Raw genomic sequence first — 20,036 nt, 5'->3', positions numbered from 1 at the left:
TGAAAGCGCAGGGTCCCCGTTCAGACATTCTCAAGAATTTCCAGACGGCAACAGCAGAGCATGAAACCAAGTGCAGGGGCTTCATGGCTATGCAGGTCGCAGGCCAGTCGCCTAGCCCTGGCTATCTGGAACACTCCACGCTGCGGAACTCCTCGTGTGGGCTCTCACTGGGCTAAGGAAGATGAAGCCTTGTGTCTCCCAGGGTTCTGGAGCCTCTCCCCTGAGGGTTAGGACGGGCAGGTAGGTTCAGGAATTCCAAAGAGGCTGACGTCTCTGCCAGGGCTGCTGGGCTGGACCTGGGTGGTGGTGCCTCAGAGGAACCCTGGGCATCTCCTTGGCCCGTGCTTAGGAGGCAGGCATCACAGAGGCGTGAGGGCAGCAATGAAGTGGAGACCCATAAAAGCCCTGGGCCTGGGCACAAGAGCTCCTGACTCTGCTGTATGCGATGCCAGGCAGGTCACTCGGTGGTTCTGTGCCTCAGTTTCCTCAGCCGTAATGTGAGTACAGTAATATCAGCCGCTCCCAGTCGGGGGACGGGGGCTGCGAGAGAGTGGATGAGTCCATGCTGTCACAGGCTGAGCCGGCACAGATTGGGAACCCAGCACCCTGGCTCCCTGGCCCATTTGGTAAAATGACGTTGGGAGAAAAGGAATAGATTCGTGCACTGCCTTCCCCACAGCCGGGAGGACGGGAGGCGAGAGGATGAGACGTGGGGTGATGTGTCCTGAGGAGACTTTGAAGTAATGAGCGGTGGCAGCGGCTGACCTCTTGCGGGCAGCAGTCGCTCTTCTTTCCTCGTCTTCTGCTTGGACATTCCTGGCTGTCTGGGAAAGATCCCTGTGGGCTGCGGGCTCAGGCAGCCTCTGGATGGGAGGAGACCCTTGGCAACGGCCGGGGCTGTGTGGCCCTGACTCACATTCCCGATTTTTCTCCCACCCAGATCAAAGAGCCCCAAAGCTAACACACCAGCCACTGAAAAAACTGTCCCGGGGATATTTCATCCCAAAGCTGTTAGCCGAGGGCCCCAGAAGGGCATGTCATAAGTTTTGGTTCTTCAAAACCACTTTTAATAGAAGTTTCTTCTGAAAACACAGGCTTTCAGCGTGGCAGCAAAGAGCCCGAACTTGACGTCGAATGGCTTGAGATCAAATTCTGACTCTACCACTTTGCTGAGTGTGTAGTTTTTGGCAAAATATTGAAGCGCTCTCTGTTTCAGTTTCTTCATCTATAAAACAGAGATCATAACACGGGGCTCCTGGGAGTTTGGGGGGGCAGCACGTCTCCGGCCTCCCTGGGGCATGGTGGGGGGTGCTGTAACTGCGGGGCTAATCGCAGAAACCAGTGATTGGTAGCTATCGCTATTCTTAACGGCGACAGCTACTATGGCTTATGGGTCATCTCACGTTTGCTACTGAATGTTTAATCATCACCATGGCATCATCGTAGACTGGAAAACTGAGACGTGTTGAAGTAGAGTGTCCGCTAGTGCAGAGCCAAGCGTGGAACCCGGGCGGTCGGACCTCACATCAGGGTTCTTCTCCTTGATGACTGCAGAGTCAGGTCGTGGTGGGGCTGCCTTGCTGTCTGGCTCCTCCAGCACTGGCCCTTCCTGGGCGGTCTCCTTGTTTCAGCCCTGGGCAAAGGCAACCCCCACAGGAATCCAAAGTCCCATTCGGCTGGGCCGGTTGAAGCCAGTAGAGCGATTCTGTCCCCAGGACAGAGTGGAAGGAGTGCGGTGGTGGTGGTGGTGGGGAGTGGGGCACTGGCCTCTGCCCAACTTCACTGCATAAATGATCCTTCCTTTGCATAAAGTCACTTGTATTTCTCTCAGTGAGTGGTGTGAGTGCTTGTTATACGGCAGGTGCTGTGCCCTGCACTGGGGAGATAAACAAGGTCCCCACCCTTAACAGCTTATCACTCAGCAGTGGAAGCAGACCCTGTGAGCTGTGTGGGGTTGCAGGGAGTCCAGTGGGGCTGGAGGGGGTGTATGGAGGGGGCTTTGAGCCCAGTGTAGGGGGCCTTCCTGGGGGCGGTGTGGGTCAGACTGAGATCTGAAGGTGAGCAGGCATTCACTGAGGAAATAGGGCTGGGGGGTTCGGGAAGAGCACCCTAGGATGAGAAACGCCTTGTGCAAAGGCCCCAAATGCTGGGGTTTAGAATGAGGGGGTGGGCTGGTGGGGACGCTCCGCTTAAGGGAGGGGGAGGAGGAAGCAGTCTTGCTGGGTGATTGGGCGACTGTCCACAGCGGCAGAGCTGGAATGTACAGGCAGGAGTGACGGGGACGTGAAGCCAGCCTCACAGCAGGGTGCGCCCCAAACCCAGCAGTCGGCAGAAGGGCAGGGTGCCCTCCAGAGCCGAGCTCCACCCCTCGAGGCCAGGGCAGAGCCTGGATCTCCCTGCTCCAAGATCAGATTGGGGCAGGGATTTCCTCCCGGATGAGGCCGGATCAAACAGACTTTGAGGTCCCTTCCAGCTGCCACACTCTGGCTGCACAGAACCCCCTCTGCGGACAGCGTGACTATATCCAATGTGACTCAATGGGTTAAAGTCCCCACCCTGTCAGCTCCCCACTCCTCAGAGGGACCCGGCTCCCACGGCAGGCTGTGAGCTGACAAGAGAAAATCGCTTTGTTCCTGAGCGTGGCATAGCCAACCTGGCCCTGATTGACAAGGCCTTGCTTTTTAAAATCATCGCTGCCTGGAAGATGCACACTGTCCCATCTCGGGCAACAGCTCCTCCTCGTGTCTTCCCTGCTCGAATCACCAGGGAAAGAAAGACAGGTCAGCCCAGCTGCCATCCGTGGAAACAGCACCTTAGGGCCGAGCGCAGAGAGCTCTGCTTCCATGGAGGAGCCCGACCGTTGGGGATGACCAGGGTGGTGACCCCAAATAACCAGGCGAACAGCCTCTCCAAAACCCAAGGCTGTTCCCATCTTACCTCCTGGGGGCTTCCTTGGCCATGGGAGTGTTAGGAACAGCTAATGGGGACTGGCAGTGAGTGAAATGAAGTTTGATGTACGTGAAAACGCAGTGGCCAGTGCAGTAATTGGGAAAATCTTTTTCCCATCAGGGCTGGTGCATCCTTATTCCTGACCCCCACCCTTTTTTTGTTTACACAGTTGTTTCAAAAAACAGTTAGGTGCTCCTAAACACTTTTATTTTCATTTTTATAAATAGTTGCATTTTCTGCACAGGCCTGAAATGGGAACAGCATGGTCAGGTAGGGCCCTGTATGTGATAAATGAATGAATGAATGAATGTGTGATGAATGAATGAATGAATGTGTGATGAATGAATGAATGAATGAATGGTCTCAACAACAAACACAGGTGTGTACCCCCGAGGACTCCTGGGCCCCCAAGCGTCTTGGCTGTGCCTCCACAGGCACCCCTCCAGGACAAGTAACGACAGACAGACCACAGGGACCTGCTCTGGTCTTGGGTTGCAGCCCTGGCAGCTGTTTCCAGCAGGCTCTGGAGATCCTCTAATGTGCTAGTGGAGACAGAGCCCCGTCTCCAGAAGCCTTGCCAAATGCGCTGCGTCCTCACACAGGGACCACTGCCCTGGCACTCCCTTTGCCACAGCTTGGGATTTTCCAGGGCTAGATTTGGATTATTTCCAACAAGTGGCAGCTACGGTGTGGATTTCACTGGATTCAGATGTTCCCAAAGTCATTCTGCAGAGCACAAGCCAGTCCTCAGAGGAGAAATAAGCCCACGTCTAAGGGCTCTCATGCAGGTTGGCCCAGAGCCTGCCGGGGATACTGACTGAGAGAGGCCCCTGGGCAGCTGATATTTAGAGACCCCAAATTCTGGCAGGGAGTGGTGTCGCTGTACCTCTCTTTGAGAACCTTGGAACCCACTGATTTCTGCCTTTTACTTTCTGTTAACACCACAGGTGATCTTGATCCTGACGAAGTACTACCACGCAGACATGGGGAAGGTTCTGGAAAGTTCGCTGTGGCGGTAAGTCAGCCCGATGGCAGGCCTTTCTCTTATGCACCTGTGCGCCGTCTTCCCAGGCTCTCTGCTGAGGACTGAGATCCAAATGCCTCGCTGTCGTAGCCTCTGTGAGTCGGTGGCCTCGCAAATTTTCTTTGGCTAGAAAATGCATAAGGGAAAAGTTGAAAGTAGCTTCACAGTTTGGGCAGTGGGTATAAATTGCACTGCAGAATAGACAACTGCTCAGAAAGCATCTTGGCTTTCTTCTCCTTTCTTTCTGTTTTTCTCCCCGCTTCCTTTCTTTCCTCCCCGGAGGAGGAGGGTTTGCATTGTGAATTCAGGTCAGTGCACAATTTCCCTTTGCTTGTGCTCAGAACTTCACACGCAGCTCCTGGAGTCCACCAAAGGCTCTGATTGTGCTCATTGTTTGGACACTTTTCTTTCTTCCAGGCTTAGCCAAAGAGCTTGGTAAATAAATAAGCCGCTGGCGATGGGGGATATCTCTTTATGCGTGAAATGTGAATCCAGCCCAGGAACATTAGGTTGCCCCTTGGATGTTTTAAATGAGATGAGGAAGAAGGAGGTTTTGAGAACCCATTTTGGTTATCATCCTCTTCAATATTTACATCCACTCACCCAGGAAGGGTACAGATGGTTCTCAGCCTCTGGGCTGTGGTTTCAAAGCTTTTCTCCCGCAAAAGATTCTCTTTCTTGTATGCACCGATTACCGCCTCCATGTTCGCTGGGTGTGAAACCAACCGTTTTGCTTTCCAACATATGTTTCTCAAGTAATCATTCATTTTTCTATTTGAAATCCATAAAAAGATGCCTGTCCCTGCTGATCAGGACCTTGAGTTGGTTTATTTTCCATTTTGGCTTTGCTTTTAGCTAAGGGGTTTGGTTATTCATTCTGTTGGTTCTTACTGAGGGATTTCTGCGATGCGCTGGGAAGTTATTGAAACGGTGTCTCGAGTTGGGTTCTTTCTTTGCTGTTGAAGGAATGACATCACCTGGAGCCCACGGGCCTGGTCATCTGTGCTGCTAATGAGGCCAAGCTCAGGGGTTAAGACCCTCACAGTCCCCTGAGTGGTCCTCACCTGCTCCCCAGCAGAAACACATTTCCTAGAAGCTCCTCTCAGTGTGGCTTCACCTCCCAGACCCACTGGTCTCCTATAGTTCCATCGTCACCACCAGAAAGCAGGGGGCGAGTGATGGGCAGCGTCCCTGTGTAGAGGACGGATGTTCCCTCCCACGGCCCCCCGTTGCTTTATGTACTGGTGGGTTGCTTTGAAAATGTCTCGTTCCTCCAGTGCTGGGCAAGGCGGCGTTCCCTACTTCCACACAAGAGCAGAAAACTGTAAGCTCTGTGGGCCCTGTGAAATCTCACTGCTGCTCTTTGGAAATGTAAGTTCCAAGGCCGGTTTTGGGACCAACACTCCTGGACAGGGAAGGCCCAGGGAGGATGCCCTCGCTGCTGGGCAGGGGGTCTCAGGGTGGGTTCCTCGGTGACAAAGCAGATGGAGATGGTCAAGTCTTCTCCTCCTTCCAGCAAAGGCCCTCAGTTACCTGATTCACCCCGACTCCAGCATGGCTGTCAAGCACTGGGCTGCAGCCCTCCTTGGCATGGAGGGATCTGCCTGGGGCCACCCACCTCAGAAGTTTCCAGAGCACCTGCTTCCCTCCCCTCACTGCAGCCTCTCAGTGTGGCTGGACTTGGAGGCAATAAGACTGTCTGAACAGGGAGCGATCTTTCCCGGTGTGATCTGCACTTATACGACAGAGTTGCTCCTTGTGCGGTGGGGATGGGGTGGGACTGGCTGTCTGGCTTTCTGGCATGGGACCCAAGACCCCTCACTTACAGGCTCCAGACAGGATTCCTCAGAAGCAGGTGGCAGCAGAGAGGCCAAACCACCCACTCACAGCTGCTCCAAGGGCCGGGTGGTGGGGGCTTCCTTCTCCTCCTGAGAGCCTCCGTCCATATCTGTTAAATGGGGATAAGATGCCCCTGAGGGGAAGTTGTGAGAACTGAATGAGGAAATGTGTGAAATGTCCCTAGAACGGTAATGATCTGAATTCAGTTTTTCTCTGAAGCAAATTGACAGATTTTAATTTTCCGTGTTCCCTTCTCATCACCATCTCTCATCACCAGATGTTTCTTTGCCTTTATTAAAAATGCATGCAGAGACATTAGTCATCTCACCAAAGTTCATCCACATCCCTACCCATCGGAGCCGTTGCTTTCTTTGTTTATATTATCTTTTCTGATGCTAACATATTTATATAGGTAGGGACACAGAATGCAGGCTTTTATTTTTTTATCATTTATAAAATATGTTTCTCGTTTTTCCATGTAGTGACAGGGTCTGCGTCGTCATTTCTTTTATGGCTGGTATGAGCCCCTGGAGTTGGTTCACTCTAATACTTAGCTGTCCCCTTATTGATGCTGCCATAAAAAATTTAAGCAGGTAGTTTTCCTTTTCATTTTGTTCCCTGGGATGAATCAGTTACATGACTGAACCAGGGAGTGTGAGTGGATTTACAGCTGGTGTGCGGTGGCATTCAATTCTTCCTCAAGAGGAATGTGTATTCCCACCCAGGCAGTGCTCTGCGTCCTGCCAGTGACTTTTCTGACTCTTGCTCATTTGACAGGAGGAGCCGAGGGCAGGAAGGGGACGCATCATTGCTTTAATTTGCATTTTTTTTGTTTCCTAGTGAGGAGGAGCAGTTTTCTGTGTTAATTACTACTTACATTTTCTCCTTTGCACATTACCTGCTCCTGTCCTCACCCTCTGTTTTGGGACTCATGCAGGAAGTTGGTGTTGAGAGTTGAGAGCTTACCATTGGCCTCCTCCCGCCCCCGCCCTGTGTCTGCGATTCAGGCCCCTGTGGATGGAAGGCTGGCGGTGCCCTCGTCTGGAGAGCACATATTAAATAGGGCTATTAAAGGCACAATTAATGAATGTGCACTGCGTCTCCTAAGAATCCTTCTGTGTAATTGCAACAGATACACTGTGACAGGTACGGTGTTTTCATTCTGGAAGTGGCTCTCTGAAATCTAAGCTGAATGTGTTTTTAATTGTCCTGCATTTATCCGGCCCTGTGTCAGCGGCACCCCCTCCTGGCTTCCATGATGGTTCAGTGCTCTGCCCTTTCTTCTTGTGGTGGTGATGGGGGTCTTCTGCTCAATCCTGGGCCCCCTTGAATCAGTGCAAAAGGCTGGGGGTGAGGAGGGGAGCACCGTTCTTCCCTGGAAAGCCCCTAGTTGGCATCAGGGTGTGAAGTGTGCAGGGCATGCTCCTCCACATCGTCTCGCTCACACAAGCCACAGAAGCCACAGAGGGTTGAGCAAAACCCGATGTGTAGACTGTGGGGTCTTAGCAGAGGCACAAAGAAGTCACTTAGAAAAGCCCTTAAAAAGTGCTGCAGCTTGGGCCAGCCAGGGAAGGTGTGGGTTCAGGGTAGGTCCTCTCAGAGGTTTACCCTGGGGGAGGAGCACGGGAACAGCAGATCTAGTGCAGTACTTCTCAGGCTCCAGAGGCACTCGGGGCTCCCGGGATCTTCCTGCAAGGAGCACGTGGTCAGATTCCACCGGTTTCCAGGGTGGCCCAAGACTTTGAATTTCTAACAAGCTCCCGAGTGCTGCCCTTGCTGCTGGTCTGGGGACCACACTTCAAGTAGCCAGAAGTTGGGCTGGTTAGGACCGAGGTTTAAAATCCTTCCAGGGTACTTGAAATAACATACAAGCCATACCCCCTGCAAAAACCCCACCCCTGGCTCCTACCCCATCCCCAATCTCAGCTCCTCCCACTCCACCTCTTACTGTTCAGTGTCCAGTGACAGTAGCCTCTTGGCTGACCCTGGACTACCCGGAGCTCAGTCCCTGTAAGGGTCTTTGCATACTGTGGCTGCTGCCTGGAGTGCACGTGGCACCAACGCCAGGTACTGGATCCTGCCCCCCATTCAGTGTCCCCATAAACCTCTTTTCTTCAAAGAAGCTTCCCTCACTACTCAGTGCAAAGAGGCCCCTAGGCATTCTTCATAACCTCTTTCATTGAAGTGTGGGAGTTCCTGTTTATGGTTTTTCCCCCCCACCACCACTCCCCCTAGAACATAGGCTGGTTGAGGATGTGAGCATGGAGACCTGCCAGATTTATCTTATTGATCACCAGATCCCTGGAACCAAACTCAGATCTGGCACAGGAGATACATGGTGGGCATTGGATGAATGGATTGATGGATGGATGGATGGATGGATGGATGGATGGATGGACAAATGTATGAATGGATTGATAGATAGATGAATGGATGGATGGATGGATGGACAGATGGATGAAAGGATTGATAGATGGATGGAAGAATGGATGCGTGGATGGATGGGCAGGTGGATGGATGGACAGATGGATGAATGATGGAAGAATAGATGGATAGATTAATGGATGGATGATGGATGGACAGATGGATGAATGGGTAGATAGATGGATAGATGAATGGAAGCATGGATGGATGAATGGACAGATGGATGAATGGATTGATAGACGAATAGATGAAATGATGGACAGATGGATGGATGGACAGACAGATGGACAGATGAATGAATGGACTGATGGATGGATGAATGAATGGATACGTGAGCAGATGAATGGATGGATAAATGGATGGACTGATAGATGGACAGATGGATGAATGGATTGATGGATAGATAGATGAACAGATGGATATGTGGATGGATGGGTGGGTGGATGGATGGACAGATGGATGGGTGAATGGAAGAAAGGATGGATGGTGGTGTGGTTTTTGGGAAACACTGCTGAGACCTAGAAGACCCTTTACATTTACAAGGTCATCTTAGGGGATGTGGAAGCCAGGAAATTAGAGTTGGCTCTTATTCTGTCAGGAGGAGGAAGAGGGTTCTGCAAGCATTCTAAGCTAGAGAGAAAGCTTACCTTGGGCTGCTCCCTGTGCCCTGCCTCCTGCTGTGATGCAGCCTCAGGGATCACCCTTGCTTCACACTGAGCACAGCTGTTGGGCAGAGTGGATTTGAAACAGGGGGACAGTCCTATAGACCAGGGGATTCTGTTCATGTGCCATCCCTGAACCAGGACCACATTAATGCTGGGCCAACCCTACCACTTCCCTGGGTGCATTTGACTTCAAGCAGTACCTTCATCCAGGGGCAGTCTCAGGACAATTGGGAGTGGAACTAGTCCCAGCTTTTCTATAGGATGACTTGGTTGAATCCTCTCCTTTTTGTTAGGGATAGTAAGTGATTCTTTTTCTTTATCTTTACTTTAATTAATAAATCTTGAACATATCCTGAAAAGTACAGACCATGGTAGGACACATGCCCAGGTACCCACGAAAGAGAGCCAAGTGAGTGTTCACTAAATAATCCATAATTCCCTTCGCCCCAGTCTCCCTTGTGGTTAGTTTGGGGTCGCATGATTAGTGCGGGCCAGTGGATGGTGAGCAGGAATAATGTGGGTGCCACTGAAATTTAGGGCCTCAGTTTTCACCACACCAAAGCCCAGTCCAGCTCAATGCCTGTAATCTAGCTGTCATCGATGTCAATTTTTTCCATATATGTTTCGAATCGCTCTCTCTCAAAGAAATACACTAAGATAGATTCTGATGAAGTTCACCTCTCTCCTCCATCCTCTCACACCCATCCTCACCACCCACCTGGAAGTAACCTCTACCCTGAAATTGGTGTGGATCATCCCCCTTTTGTATTAAAAACATAAAACACAATATACAAATCATAATTTATCTTGATTGTCGTCTGTATGTATATATGTATGTCTACCTGCAATCAATATGTTCTACTGCTTAGCTTGTTTTGCAAAGAATGACATTACTTTGCCTTTTGAAGTTTGCTTTATCTGCCCAACTTTGTGTGGGTAATTTGTCCATGTAGCACATGTAATGTATTTGATTTACATTTTCCCCTGCTGTGGGAGTGCTAGGATTTCTATCCTGAGATTTTTGCCACTCCAATCAGGGCTGCAGCAAGCATCTGTGAACATGTCTCCAGTCAGATGCTTGGATAGGGTGGAAGGTGTGTGCACAACTTCCTTTTTCTCTACCTATTGCTAACTTATCCGTGAGGTGACTCACTGCTCCACACCTTAGAGTTATCAGACTTTCCATGTTTGCACTCAAGTGGGTGTGAGATTACAGCTTAATCTTGCTATTTTGCATCTTCCTGATACCTGGAAAGATGGAACATAGTTTTGTTTGTTGACTTTTTGGTTCTCCTCCTCTGTGACTCATCTGCTCATATCTCATGCCTGTCTTTTTACACTTGGGTTGCTTAACTTTTTCTTGACCCCTACCTCTCCACTCTAAAAAGCCTATGTCATTTCCAGGCCCCTTACTTTTAAGATAATGCCCTCCAAATGTGTCTTGAACTCCTGCCAGGTACCGTTCATTCTTTCCCGACACCTTCTAAGAAGGTTTCCTCCTAAGAATGTTTTACCATGCCACATTTATGTCTCAAAGTGCAATTGTTCGAATAGCAATTCTGACGGGTGGTGTATTAGTCGGCTATTATAACCATAATGCTGTGTCAGCATTTATTCTCACAGCCCTATGTTGACTGTGGTTTGGTTGCTTTGGTCAAGGTTTGGTTGGGTGTTCAGGCTGCTGGTTGGTGGGCTTGGGTCTGCTTCATATCTGTTTGTGCTTGGACCCAAGTTGACAGGAACAGGACATAGGCCACCAGGACATGTTCTTCTCATGCCAAACACCAGAGCTCAGGAGCCAAGCTCAACCACACAAGCACATTTTAAGACTTCTGCTCACATCATATTTGCTAGGGTTCCATTTGCCACAGCCATGGTCAGGTTCAACATCGGTGGGGCGGTGGAGGGGAGTACAGTTTGAGGAGGTTGGTGGGGTGGAGGGAAGGGAATGCTTCCTGAATGGTAATTTAAAGTATTTCAAGAAATCACTGTTTCCAGAAAATACATATTGTGTGGTCATATTTGATAAATATATTTTAGGGGAGAAAGTTTCAGATTTACTTACAGTAGGATTTGTTAAGGTCTCTGATACACTAATACACGTTATACTTCTCCAGGAGAAGGTTATACAACATTTCTCAGTCTCATTTAATTCTGTAATCTTTGATTTTTATTTAAATATTATTTTTGTTTATATAAATTTATGAGGTACAAGTACAGTTTTGTTACATGTGTAGATTGCATAATGGTGAAGTCAGGGCTTTTAGAGTATTCATCACCCGAATACTGTGCACTGCACATATGAAGTAATTTTGGATATCCCTCCGTACCCCTTTACAATTCCAAGTCTCCACTGTCTGTCATTCTCTCTGCCTCCATATGTATATATTTTTTAGTACCCATTTATGAATGAGGACATGTGGTATTTATCTTTCTGGGTCTGCCTTGTTTCACTTAAGATGACAACCTCCATTTCTATTTATGTTGCTGCAGAAGACATGATCTCATTCATGTTCATGGCTGAGTAGTCTTCCATTATGTATATATGCCACATTTTCTTTATCCAGTAATCCACTGATAGACACTTGAGTTGATTCCACATCTTTCCTATTGTGAATAGTGCTGCGATAAACATGAGTACAGGTATCTTTTTGATATCCTAATTTCTTTTCCCTTTTCCTCTGGGTAGGTACCTAGTAGTGAGATTGCTGGATCTAATGGTAATTCTACTTTTAGGTATTTGAGCAATCTCTAAACAGTTTTCCATAGAGGCTGTACTAACTTATATTTCCATGAACAGTGTACAAGAGTTGCACTGTTCAATATCCTCACCAACATCTGTTATTTTTTGTCTTTTTATGAATACCCTTCTGACTGGTGTAAGATGATATCTTATTGTGGATCTAATTTGCATTTCTCTGATGATTGGTGATGTTGAGCATTTTTTCATCTGCCCATCGACCATGTGTATGTCTTCTTTTGAAAAATGTCTATTTGTGTCCTTTGCTCACTTTTAAATATGATTATTTGGTTTTTGTTGTTGTTGTTGTTGAGTTGTTTGAGTTCCTTATAAAGTCTAGATATTAATCCCCTGTTGGATGAATAGTTTGCAAATATTTTCTCCCATTCTGTAGGTTGTCTGTTCACACTGTTGGTTATTTCTTTTGCTGTGTGGAAGTTTTTTAGTTTAATTAAGGCCTATTTGCCTATTTTTGTTTTATTTGCCTGTGCTTTTGTGGTCTGAGTAATAAATTCTTTGCCTAGACAAATATTCAGAAGGGCTTTCCCTAGGTTTTCTTCTAGCATTTTTATAGTTTTGGACATTACATTAAAATCTTTAATCCATCTTGAGTTGATTTTTGTATGTGGTGAGAGATCGGGGTCCATTTTTATTCTTCTGCACAGGACAATTCAATTTTCCCAGCAACATTTATTGAAGAGTGTGTATTTTTCCTAGTTATGTTTTTGTCAGTTTTGGCAAAGATGAGTTGGCTGTAAATATGTGGCTTTATTTCTGGGTTCTACATTCTGTTCCATTGGTTTATGTGTCTATTTTTATAACAGTACCATGCTGTTTTGTTTACTGTAGCCTTGTAATATAATTTGAAGTCAGGTAACGTGGTGCCTCCAGCTTTGTTCTTCTTGCTTAGGATTTCTTTTGCTATGTGGGCTCTTTTTGGGTTCCATTTGAATTTAGGGTTATTTGTTCTAATTCTGTGAAAAATGATGTTGATATTTTGTTAGGAATTGCATTGAACCTGTAGATTGCTTTGGAATGTATGGTCATTTTAACAGTATTAATTCTTCTAATCCATAAGTATGAAATGTGTTTTCATTTGTGTCATCTACAATTTCTAAAGAGGTATTTTGTAGTTTTCCTTGTAGAGAGCTTTCACTTCCTTGGTTAAATTTATTTGTAGGTATTTTTCTGGTAGCAATTTTAAATGGGATTGCCTTCTTGATTTCATTCTTAGCTAGATCATTATTGGTGTAAAGAAATACAGCTGATTTTTGTTCATTGACTTTGTATCCTGCAACTTTATTTTATCATTTATCAAATCTGTTTTTTCATGGAGTCTTTAGTTTTTAAAATAAAAACTAAAATAAAAAGATACTAGTCTTTAGTCTTTATTTTAACTTTCATTTATCAAATCTGTTTTTTCATGGAGTCTTTAGCTTTTCCAGCTATAAGATCATGTCATGAGTCAACAGGGATAATTTTACTTCTTCTTTTCCAATTTGGATGCCTTTCATTTCTTTCTCTTGGCTGATTGCTGTGGCCAAGACTTCCAGTACTATATTGAATAGGAGTGGTGAAAGTGAGCATCTTGGTCTTGCTCCAGTTCTTAGAGGAAATACTTCCAACTTTTCCCCATTCAGTATAATGTTGGCTGTGGGTTTGTTGTATATGGCTTTAATATTTTGAAGTATATTCCTTCTATGCCTAGTTTGTATGTGATGTATCACATTTATTGATTTGCATATGTTAAACCATCATTGCATGCTTGGTATAAAATCCACTTGATCGTGGTGTATTATCTTTGTGATGTGTTGTTGGATTCAGTTTGCTAGCATTATGTTGAGGATTTTTGGATCATTATTCATCAGTGATATTGGCCTGTAGTTTTTTTTGTTGTGTCCTTGTCTGGTTTTGATATCAGGGCAATGCTGGCTTCAGAGAATGAGTTTGGAAGTATTGCCTCCTCTTCAGTTATTTTTGAGCAGTTTGAATAGGATTGGTATCAGTTCTTCTTTAAATGTTTGGTAGAATTCAGTGGTGAAACCACTGGGTCCTAGGCTTGTTTTTTTTTTGGATAGGAGACTTTATGACAGCTTTGATCTCATTACTAATTGTTGATTTATTGAGGTTTTCTGTTTTCTCATGGTTCAATCTTGGTGGGTTGTATGTGTCCAAGAATTTATCCATTTCTTCCAGGTTTTTCAATTTGTTGGCATATAGTTGTTCATACTAGTCCTCGTAACTCTTTGTATTCCTGTGGTCTCAGTTGTTATGTCTCTTTTCCATTTCTGATTTTATTTATTTGGAGTTTTCTTTCTTCTTTTCTTAGTCTAGTTTGTTGATTTTATCTTTTCAAAAGACCAACTTTTCATTTTGTTGATTTTCTGTAGAGTTTTTTGGTCTCAATTTCATTTATTTCTGCTCTGATAATTATTATTTCTTTCTTTCTATTAATTTTGGATTTGATATGTTTTTTTCTAGTTCCTTGAGGCATATCATTAGGCTGTTTATTTAAATATTTTCTCTTTTGTGAAATAGATGTTTATTGCTATAAACTTTCCTCTTAGTACTTCCTTTGCTGTGTCCCATAGATTTTGCTGTGTTGTGTTTCAGTTTCAGTTTGTTTCAAGAAATTTTATAATTTCTTTCTCAATTTCTTTATTGACTCATTGGCCATTCAGGAGCATGTTGTTTAATTTCCATGTGTTTGTGGAGTTTCTGAGATTCTTCTTGTAATTGATTTCTAGTTCTATTTATTTGTGGTCAGAAAAGATACTTAATATGATTTCTACTTTTAAAAATTTGTTCAGATCTGTTTTGTGACCTAAGATATGGTCTATTCTGGAGAATGCTCTATGTGCTGATGAATTCTATAGCATTTGGGTGAAATGTTCCCTAAATGCCAGTTAGGCCTATTACGCCTAGTGTGTAGTTTAACTCTGATGTTCCTTTGTTGATTTTCTGTCTGGATGATCTGTCCATAACTGTTCATAACTGAGAGAGGAGTGTTAAAGTCTCTTACTGTTATTGTATTTCAGTCTATCTCTTTTTTTAGATTTATTAATGTTTGCTTTATAGACTTGGAAGATTTGTATTGAGGGCATAGGTATTTAGAATTGTCACATCCTCATGCTGCATTGACCCCTTTATCATTATATAGTGACCTGCTTTGTCTCTTTTTATAGCCTTTGATTTGCAGCCTGTTTTATTGGATATAAATAGAGCTACTCCTGCTCTTTTTTGGTTTCAAGTTGCATGGAATAACTTTTTCCAGCCCATCACTTTCAGTCTATGTGTCATAGGTGAAGCTGGTTTCTTGTAGGCATGATATAGTTGAGATTTGTTTCTTTATCTATTCAGCCACTCTATGCCTTTTCATTGGAAAATCAAGGTCATTTACATTCAGTACTATTATTCATAAGTAGGGACTTACTACTGCCATTTTGTCACTTGTTTACTGTTTATTTTGTCTATCCCCTCTTCCTTTCTTACTATTGTTCTTTGTGGTTAAGTGATTTTCTCTAGGAGTATGTTCACATTTATTGATACTTGTTTTATTAAATCTATTATAGGTTTTTGCATTGTGGTTATCAGGAGGCTTATAAAAACATCTTATAGCATGTTATTTTAAAGTGATGATAATTTAGATCACAAGGAAAAGAAAGAATAGAAACAAACAAACAAAAATTATACCCTTTATCCTCATCTCCCCCATATTTTTACTTTTAGTTATTTCAGTTTACATATTTCTGTATTACCTATTTCTTAGCAAGTTGTTGTAGCTATTACTGTTTTTAATAGATTTATCTTCTGGGCTTCATACTAGAGTTATGAGTGGATTGTGTATTACAATTACAGTATTAGAGTATTCTGGGTTTGTCCATGTCCCTAATTTTAACAATGGATTCTAAACCTTCAGGGTGTTTTTTATTTTTTATTTATTTTTTGCATGCTAGTGTTTTGTTTTGTTTTTTTTCCTTTCAGGTTGAAGAACTCCCTTTAACCTTCCTTCTAAGACAGATGTGGTGGTGGTGAATTCCCTCGGCATTTGTTTGTCTAGAAAAGACGGTATCTGTCTTTCATATTTGAAGGATAACTTTGCTGACTAAAGTATCCTTGGATGACAGTTTTTTTTTTTCTTTTAGCACTTTGAAAATGTCTTTGCACTCCCTCCTGGCCTGTATGGTTTCCTTTGATAAGTCTGTTGCCAGATGAATTGGCGCTTCTTATGGGTTATTTGCTTCTTTTCTCTTGCTGCTTTTTAAATCCTCTCTTTGTCCTTGACCTTTGAGAGTTCGATTATTATATGCCTTGGGGGCAGTCTTATTTGGGATGAATCTGTTTGGTGTTCTCTGACCTTCCTGTACCTGGATAGTTATATCTTTTTCAAGTTTTGGAACGTTTTCTGTTGTTATTTCTTTGAATAAGATTCCTACCTCTTGCTCTTCCTCTACTTTCTCCTGAACACCAATAATCCTTACATTTGCTCTTTGAGGTAATTTTCTATATTTGCAGGTGATCTTTGTTCCTTTTTATTCTTTTTTCTTTTTTCTCCTCTGACTATATTTTCAAATAGGCTGTCTTTAGGCTCACTGATTCTTTACTCTGCTTGATCCATTCTGCTGTTGAGAGCCTCTAGTGAAATTTTCAGTTCCACAGGTGTTTTTCTCAGTTCCAAGATTTCTCTTTGTTAAATTACTCTGATAAATTTCTGAATTGCTTTTCTGTGTTATCTTGAAGTTTTCTTTAAAATGCAGTTTTTAATTCTTGGTCAGGGAGCTCACATATCATCTCACGGGAGTCACTTACTGTTTTCTTACTTTGTCCATTTTGGGAGATCATGGTTCCCTGTTTGCTATTGTTTCTTGTGGATGTATGTCAGTGTCTTTGCGTTAAAGGATTCGTTATTTATTATAGTATTCTCTGTCTGACTTGTTTTGGTTAAAAATTCTTTACAGCTAAGCCACTGACTCCTTTTTGACTCTAAGTGGTGCCTTAAGCCCAGGTTCTCCTTGGCTGTAGTAAAGGACTGGAGTGCTGCCCTTTCCAAACGGGGGAGATATCAAAGGGGATTTCTGGGTAGTATGGGGATGGTAGCTAGGGGTTCATGCCCAGGGAACCTGTGGAATAAATCTCCAACACCATGGTGCTGCTGAACAGACACTCTGATTTGGAGTCTCCTTTGGCCAAATTCCAGAGCAGAGTCTTCAGGGCTGGACTTGGTAGTCCTTCCTCCCTTCTTTGTCCCTCATGTCCTCAGGGATATTTCTCCCGTCAGCACTTGAAATGTTTTCTGTGGATCACGGCCGGAACAGTCTCCCGCCAGAGAACCCAAGATGATGGGGAAGCTGGTTGTCCACCTCAATCCCACTTTTTCCAGGGCAGAAACAGTGAGTTGGCAGTACGTTTTCTGCAGGCTCGATGCCAGGCAGGATGGGGAGAGAGGCATCAAGGACGTGGAAGCGTGGTTTTCTTACCATCTGCTCTGAGTCTTTTCACTTCTCTGTGGCTCTGGGAACGGTCTCATCTTCATATTTGCATTCTGAAATATTGCTGGTGATCATCTCAGTGTTGTATATTTGTTTTTGGTTTTCTGCAGGTGAGAGTGAAGCCAGGTTGCTTCTATGCTACTATTTTGGAACCAAAAGTCTCCTTGTTTTTTCTGTCTTTTAATGTATAGAATTTTAACATATGTTGTGAATGCAGTCTGAGGAATTTGAGCAGTGGAGTCCAACAGCAATGCAGCACCCTCTGACACTCACTGATAGCAAGAAGCATTAAAGTCCTTCTCTGCAGAGGCCAGTGATGGCCTTGGGGGACATCCCCATGGTGTGACCATGCTGAAATGGACAAAGCCTTCTGCAGAGTGTCTTACCAGCCTATGGGCTGTCCTGGGTACCACAACATTCCTCTCTGTGTCCCCTAATGTTGGAGCAAACAAAGAGCTGTCCTGCTGATTAGGCCGTTCTTGGTAGATAATGCTGAGAGTTCATAGCCAGTTTTCAGATGGGAAAATGTAAGAGGTTATATGCTTTGTCCTTTGGTCTTCCAGAAAGAGGGGGACTTCAGAGAGAAACAGTCTTAACACTGTAAGGGGAGCTGTACCCTTAAGGTGATGAGAAGCACGGAAAGTCCTCTGTGCACACAGACAGGCCTTTGTTTCCATTCTGGCTCCATAGTTCCCTTCGTGGTGACCTCTCTGAGCCTCCTCTGTAAAATGAGCCTGAACATTCAGACCTCGTTGTAGACCTCGTGGGCTCTTATGAAGATGGCAGCAGATCATGTGTGTAGAACGCTGGCCCTGAGTAGATGTCAGAGGTCTGTTTCCTTCCTTCTCCCATGACCTTCAAATGTCCCGTTGGCTTTTCAGCAGCTGCGTTTTTGCTCCCAGGCCAGTCTCCCTCAGTGTTTGCTTTGACATCACCATGGAGATCTGAGTCTGATTTAAACAAGAATCACAGCAGATAGGGATCGAGAGAGAGGCCCTGACTATAAAGCTTTCGGGGTTACCGTCTGTTCAATCAATAATTCACTGTGAATCAATGGTTGGATGAGGTTAGGCTGAGAGGCCTTGAGGTGCCTTTAAAATGTTCTGGGACAAGATCTGAGGGGACTGAGAAATCATGAGAATTTGAGGAAATTTCTCAGCGTTCCTAGTCCCCGGCCCCAGCAGCCTCTTGTCTCCATCCTTTTTTTTTTTTTTTTTTCCTTTTTCTTTTTTGAGACGGAGTCTCACTCTGTCGCTGGGGTGGAGTGTAGTGGTGTGATCTCGACTCACTGCAACCTCTGCCTCCTGGGTTCAAGTGATTCTGCTGCCTCAGCCTCCCGAGTAGCTGGGACTACAGGTGTGCATCACCACGCCCAGCTAATTTTTGTATTTTTACTAGAGACAGGGTTTCACCATGTTGGCCAGGAGGGTCTTTGTCTCTTGATCTCGTGATCCACCCGCCTTGGCCTCCCAAAGTGCTGGGATTGTAGGTGTGAGCCACTGCGCCCGGCCTCTTCCCTCCATCTTGACTTTAATACCTGCCCTCCCTGGGGTCCTGGCTCCGAGGATCCCTCTGTCACTGCTTCTAGCTTCTCTACCTACTGACGTTCCTTCTTTTTCTCTTTCCTCTCTTTCCTTCTGCTTTCTTCCTTCTCTTGCTTCCTCTTCCCATGTATCCGTCCACCTATCTGATCAACCATCAACGCTTTCTTCCTTCCTCCCATTCCTCTATCTTCTCTCCTCATTTCTATCCACCCTTCCCACCTTTGTTCCTCTCTCCCTCCTCATTCTTCCATCCATATGCTGTCCATCCACCTATCCATTTCTTCATTCACTCATCCATCATCTTAACCATTCACCCATCATCCACCTCTCCATCCACCTACCTGCCTTTCCTCCCTCCATCCATTTAGGATCTGGGGTGGAGTGAGCTATGATAACTGATATCTAAGACTCAGAGTTTAGTAGGGAGTACAGACAAGGAACCAATCCATGACAGTGGCATGTAATGACTGTACAGTGGGGCTGAAAGAACCGAGGAAGCCTCAGACACCCCTACTCCATTGGAGCAGAGGAAGTGGTAGTCAGGGAAGACTTCCTGGAAGAAGATTCACTCCGGTCCCCAGACACTACAGCCTCCCTTCCCTTAAAGCTGCCCTCCGTACATAGTGCTTTCAACACTGCCTCAGCCACAATGGCTCTTTGTGTCTGCTCCTGGCCCAGCACACCCCCACCATTCCTAGCACGTATCCTGCCAAGATCTATCAAGTCTGTGTAGCAGATGCCAGCCATCCTTCTGTAATCCTAGGCTGCATGACAGAATTGCAGCTGCTGGCCCAGGAGGTGGTAGGGACACTCTGCCCGCTCTGTACTCTGGCTGGGCCTGAGTCCCAGCTTCTGCTGTAGGAGCTGCCCCGAGTGTGTCGCAGCCCATTGGGGTTCACCCTGGCATTGTGTGCCACCCGCGTGTCACTCTCCTTTCCTCCCCCTGCATCCCGCTCACTCGGCCTTGCTCCTGCAGACCGATGGCCACCCCCTGGTGCTAGTTCTCAGGGAGAAAGCAAACTGGGGCAGAAAGGGGTCTCAGCTTCTTCTGAGTGAGGCTGGCAGCTTCTGCCCCAGCCAGAACGTTTGTTCTGAATTTAGCTTTCTGACAGTGTGTGCAGGGGGTTCTGGCTTCTCTCCCTGGCTGGGTGACAGCCCTGCCCATCCAGACGACCCTGTGCATTCTGATCTCACAGCCGGCTTCCCAGCCCGTAGGATTGTCTCAGATGCTTTTTTCAGAACTGGGGGACAGATGCTCAGTGGGGAGGGGGAGCCTGAAATGTAGGGTGATGATTTGATTCTGCACCTGTGCTCAGCCGAGAATCCTCTCTCAGGGTTGGTCTTCTCAGCTCTTGAGGATTC

The 20,036-nt window shown here is 45.7% G+C and overlaps 1 protein-coding gene across 5 annotated transcripts in view; it reads left to right on the top strand.

Annotated features, from left to right (window-relative positions):
* SORCS2 (sortilin related VPS10 domain containing receptor 2) overlaps positions 1–20,036 on the top strand; it is a 552,142-nt gene that overhangs the window by 203,249 nt on the left and 328,857 nt on the right. For all 5 annotated transcript variants that reach the window (XM_033213659.1, XM_033213661.1, XM_033213658.1 and 2 more), the window contains exon 2: positions 3,897–3,964. In XM_033213659.1, the coding sequence (XP_033069550.1) occupies positions 3,897–3,964 (68 nt within the window). The remainder of the gene's footprint in view (positions 1–3,896; positions 3,965–20,036) is intronic.

Source organism: Trachypithecus francoisi, unplaced genomic scaffold (assembly GCF_009764315.1).
Source record: "Trachypithecus francoisi isolate TF-2019V2 unplaced genomic scaffold, Tfra_2.0 Lachesis_group1, whole genome shotgun sequence".
NCBI lineage: Eukaryota > Metazoa > Chordata > Mammalia > Primates > Cercopithecidae > Trachypithecus > Trachypithecus francoisi.
This window is presented reverse-complemented; position numbering and strand designations above follow the sequence as displayed.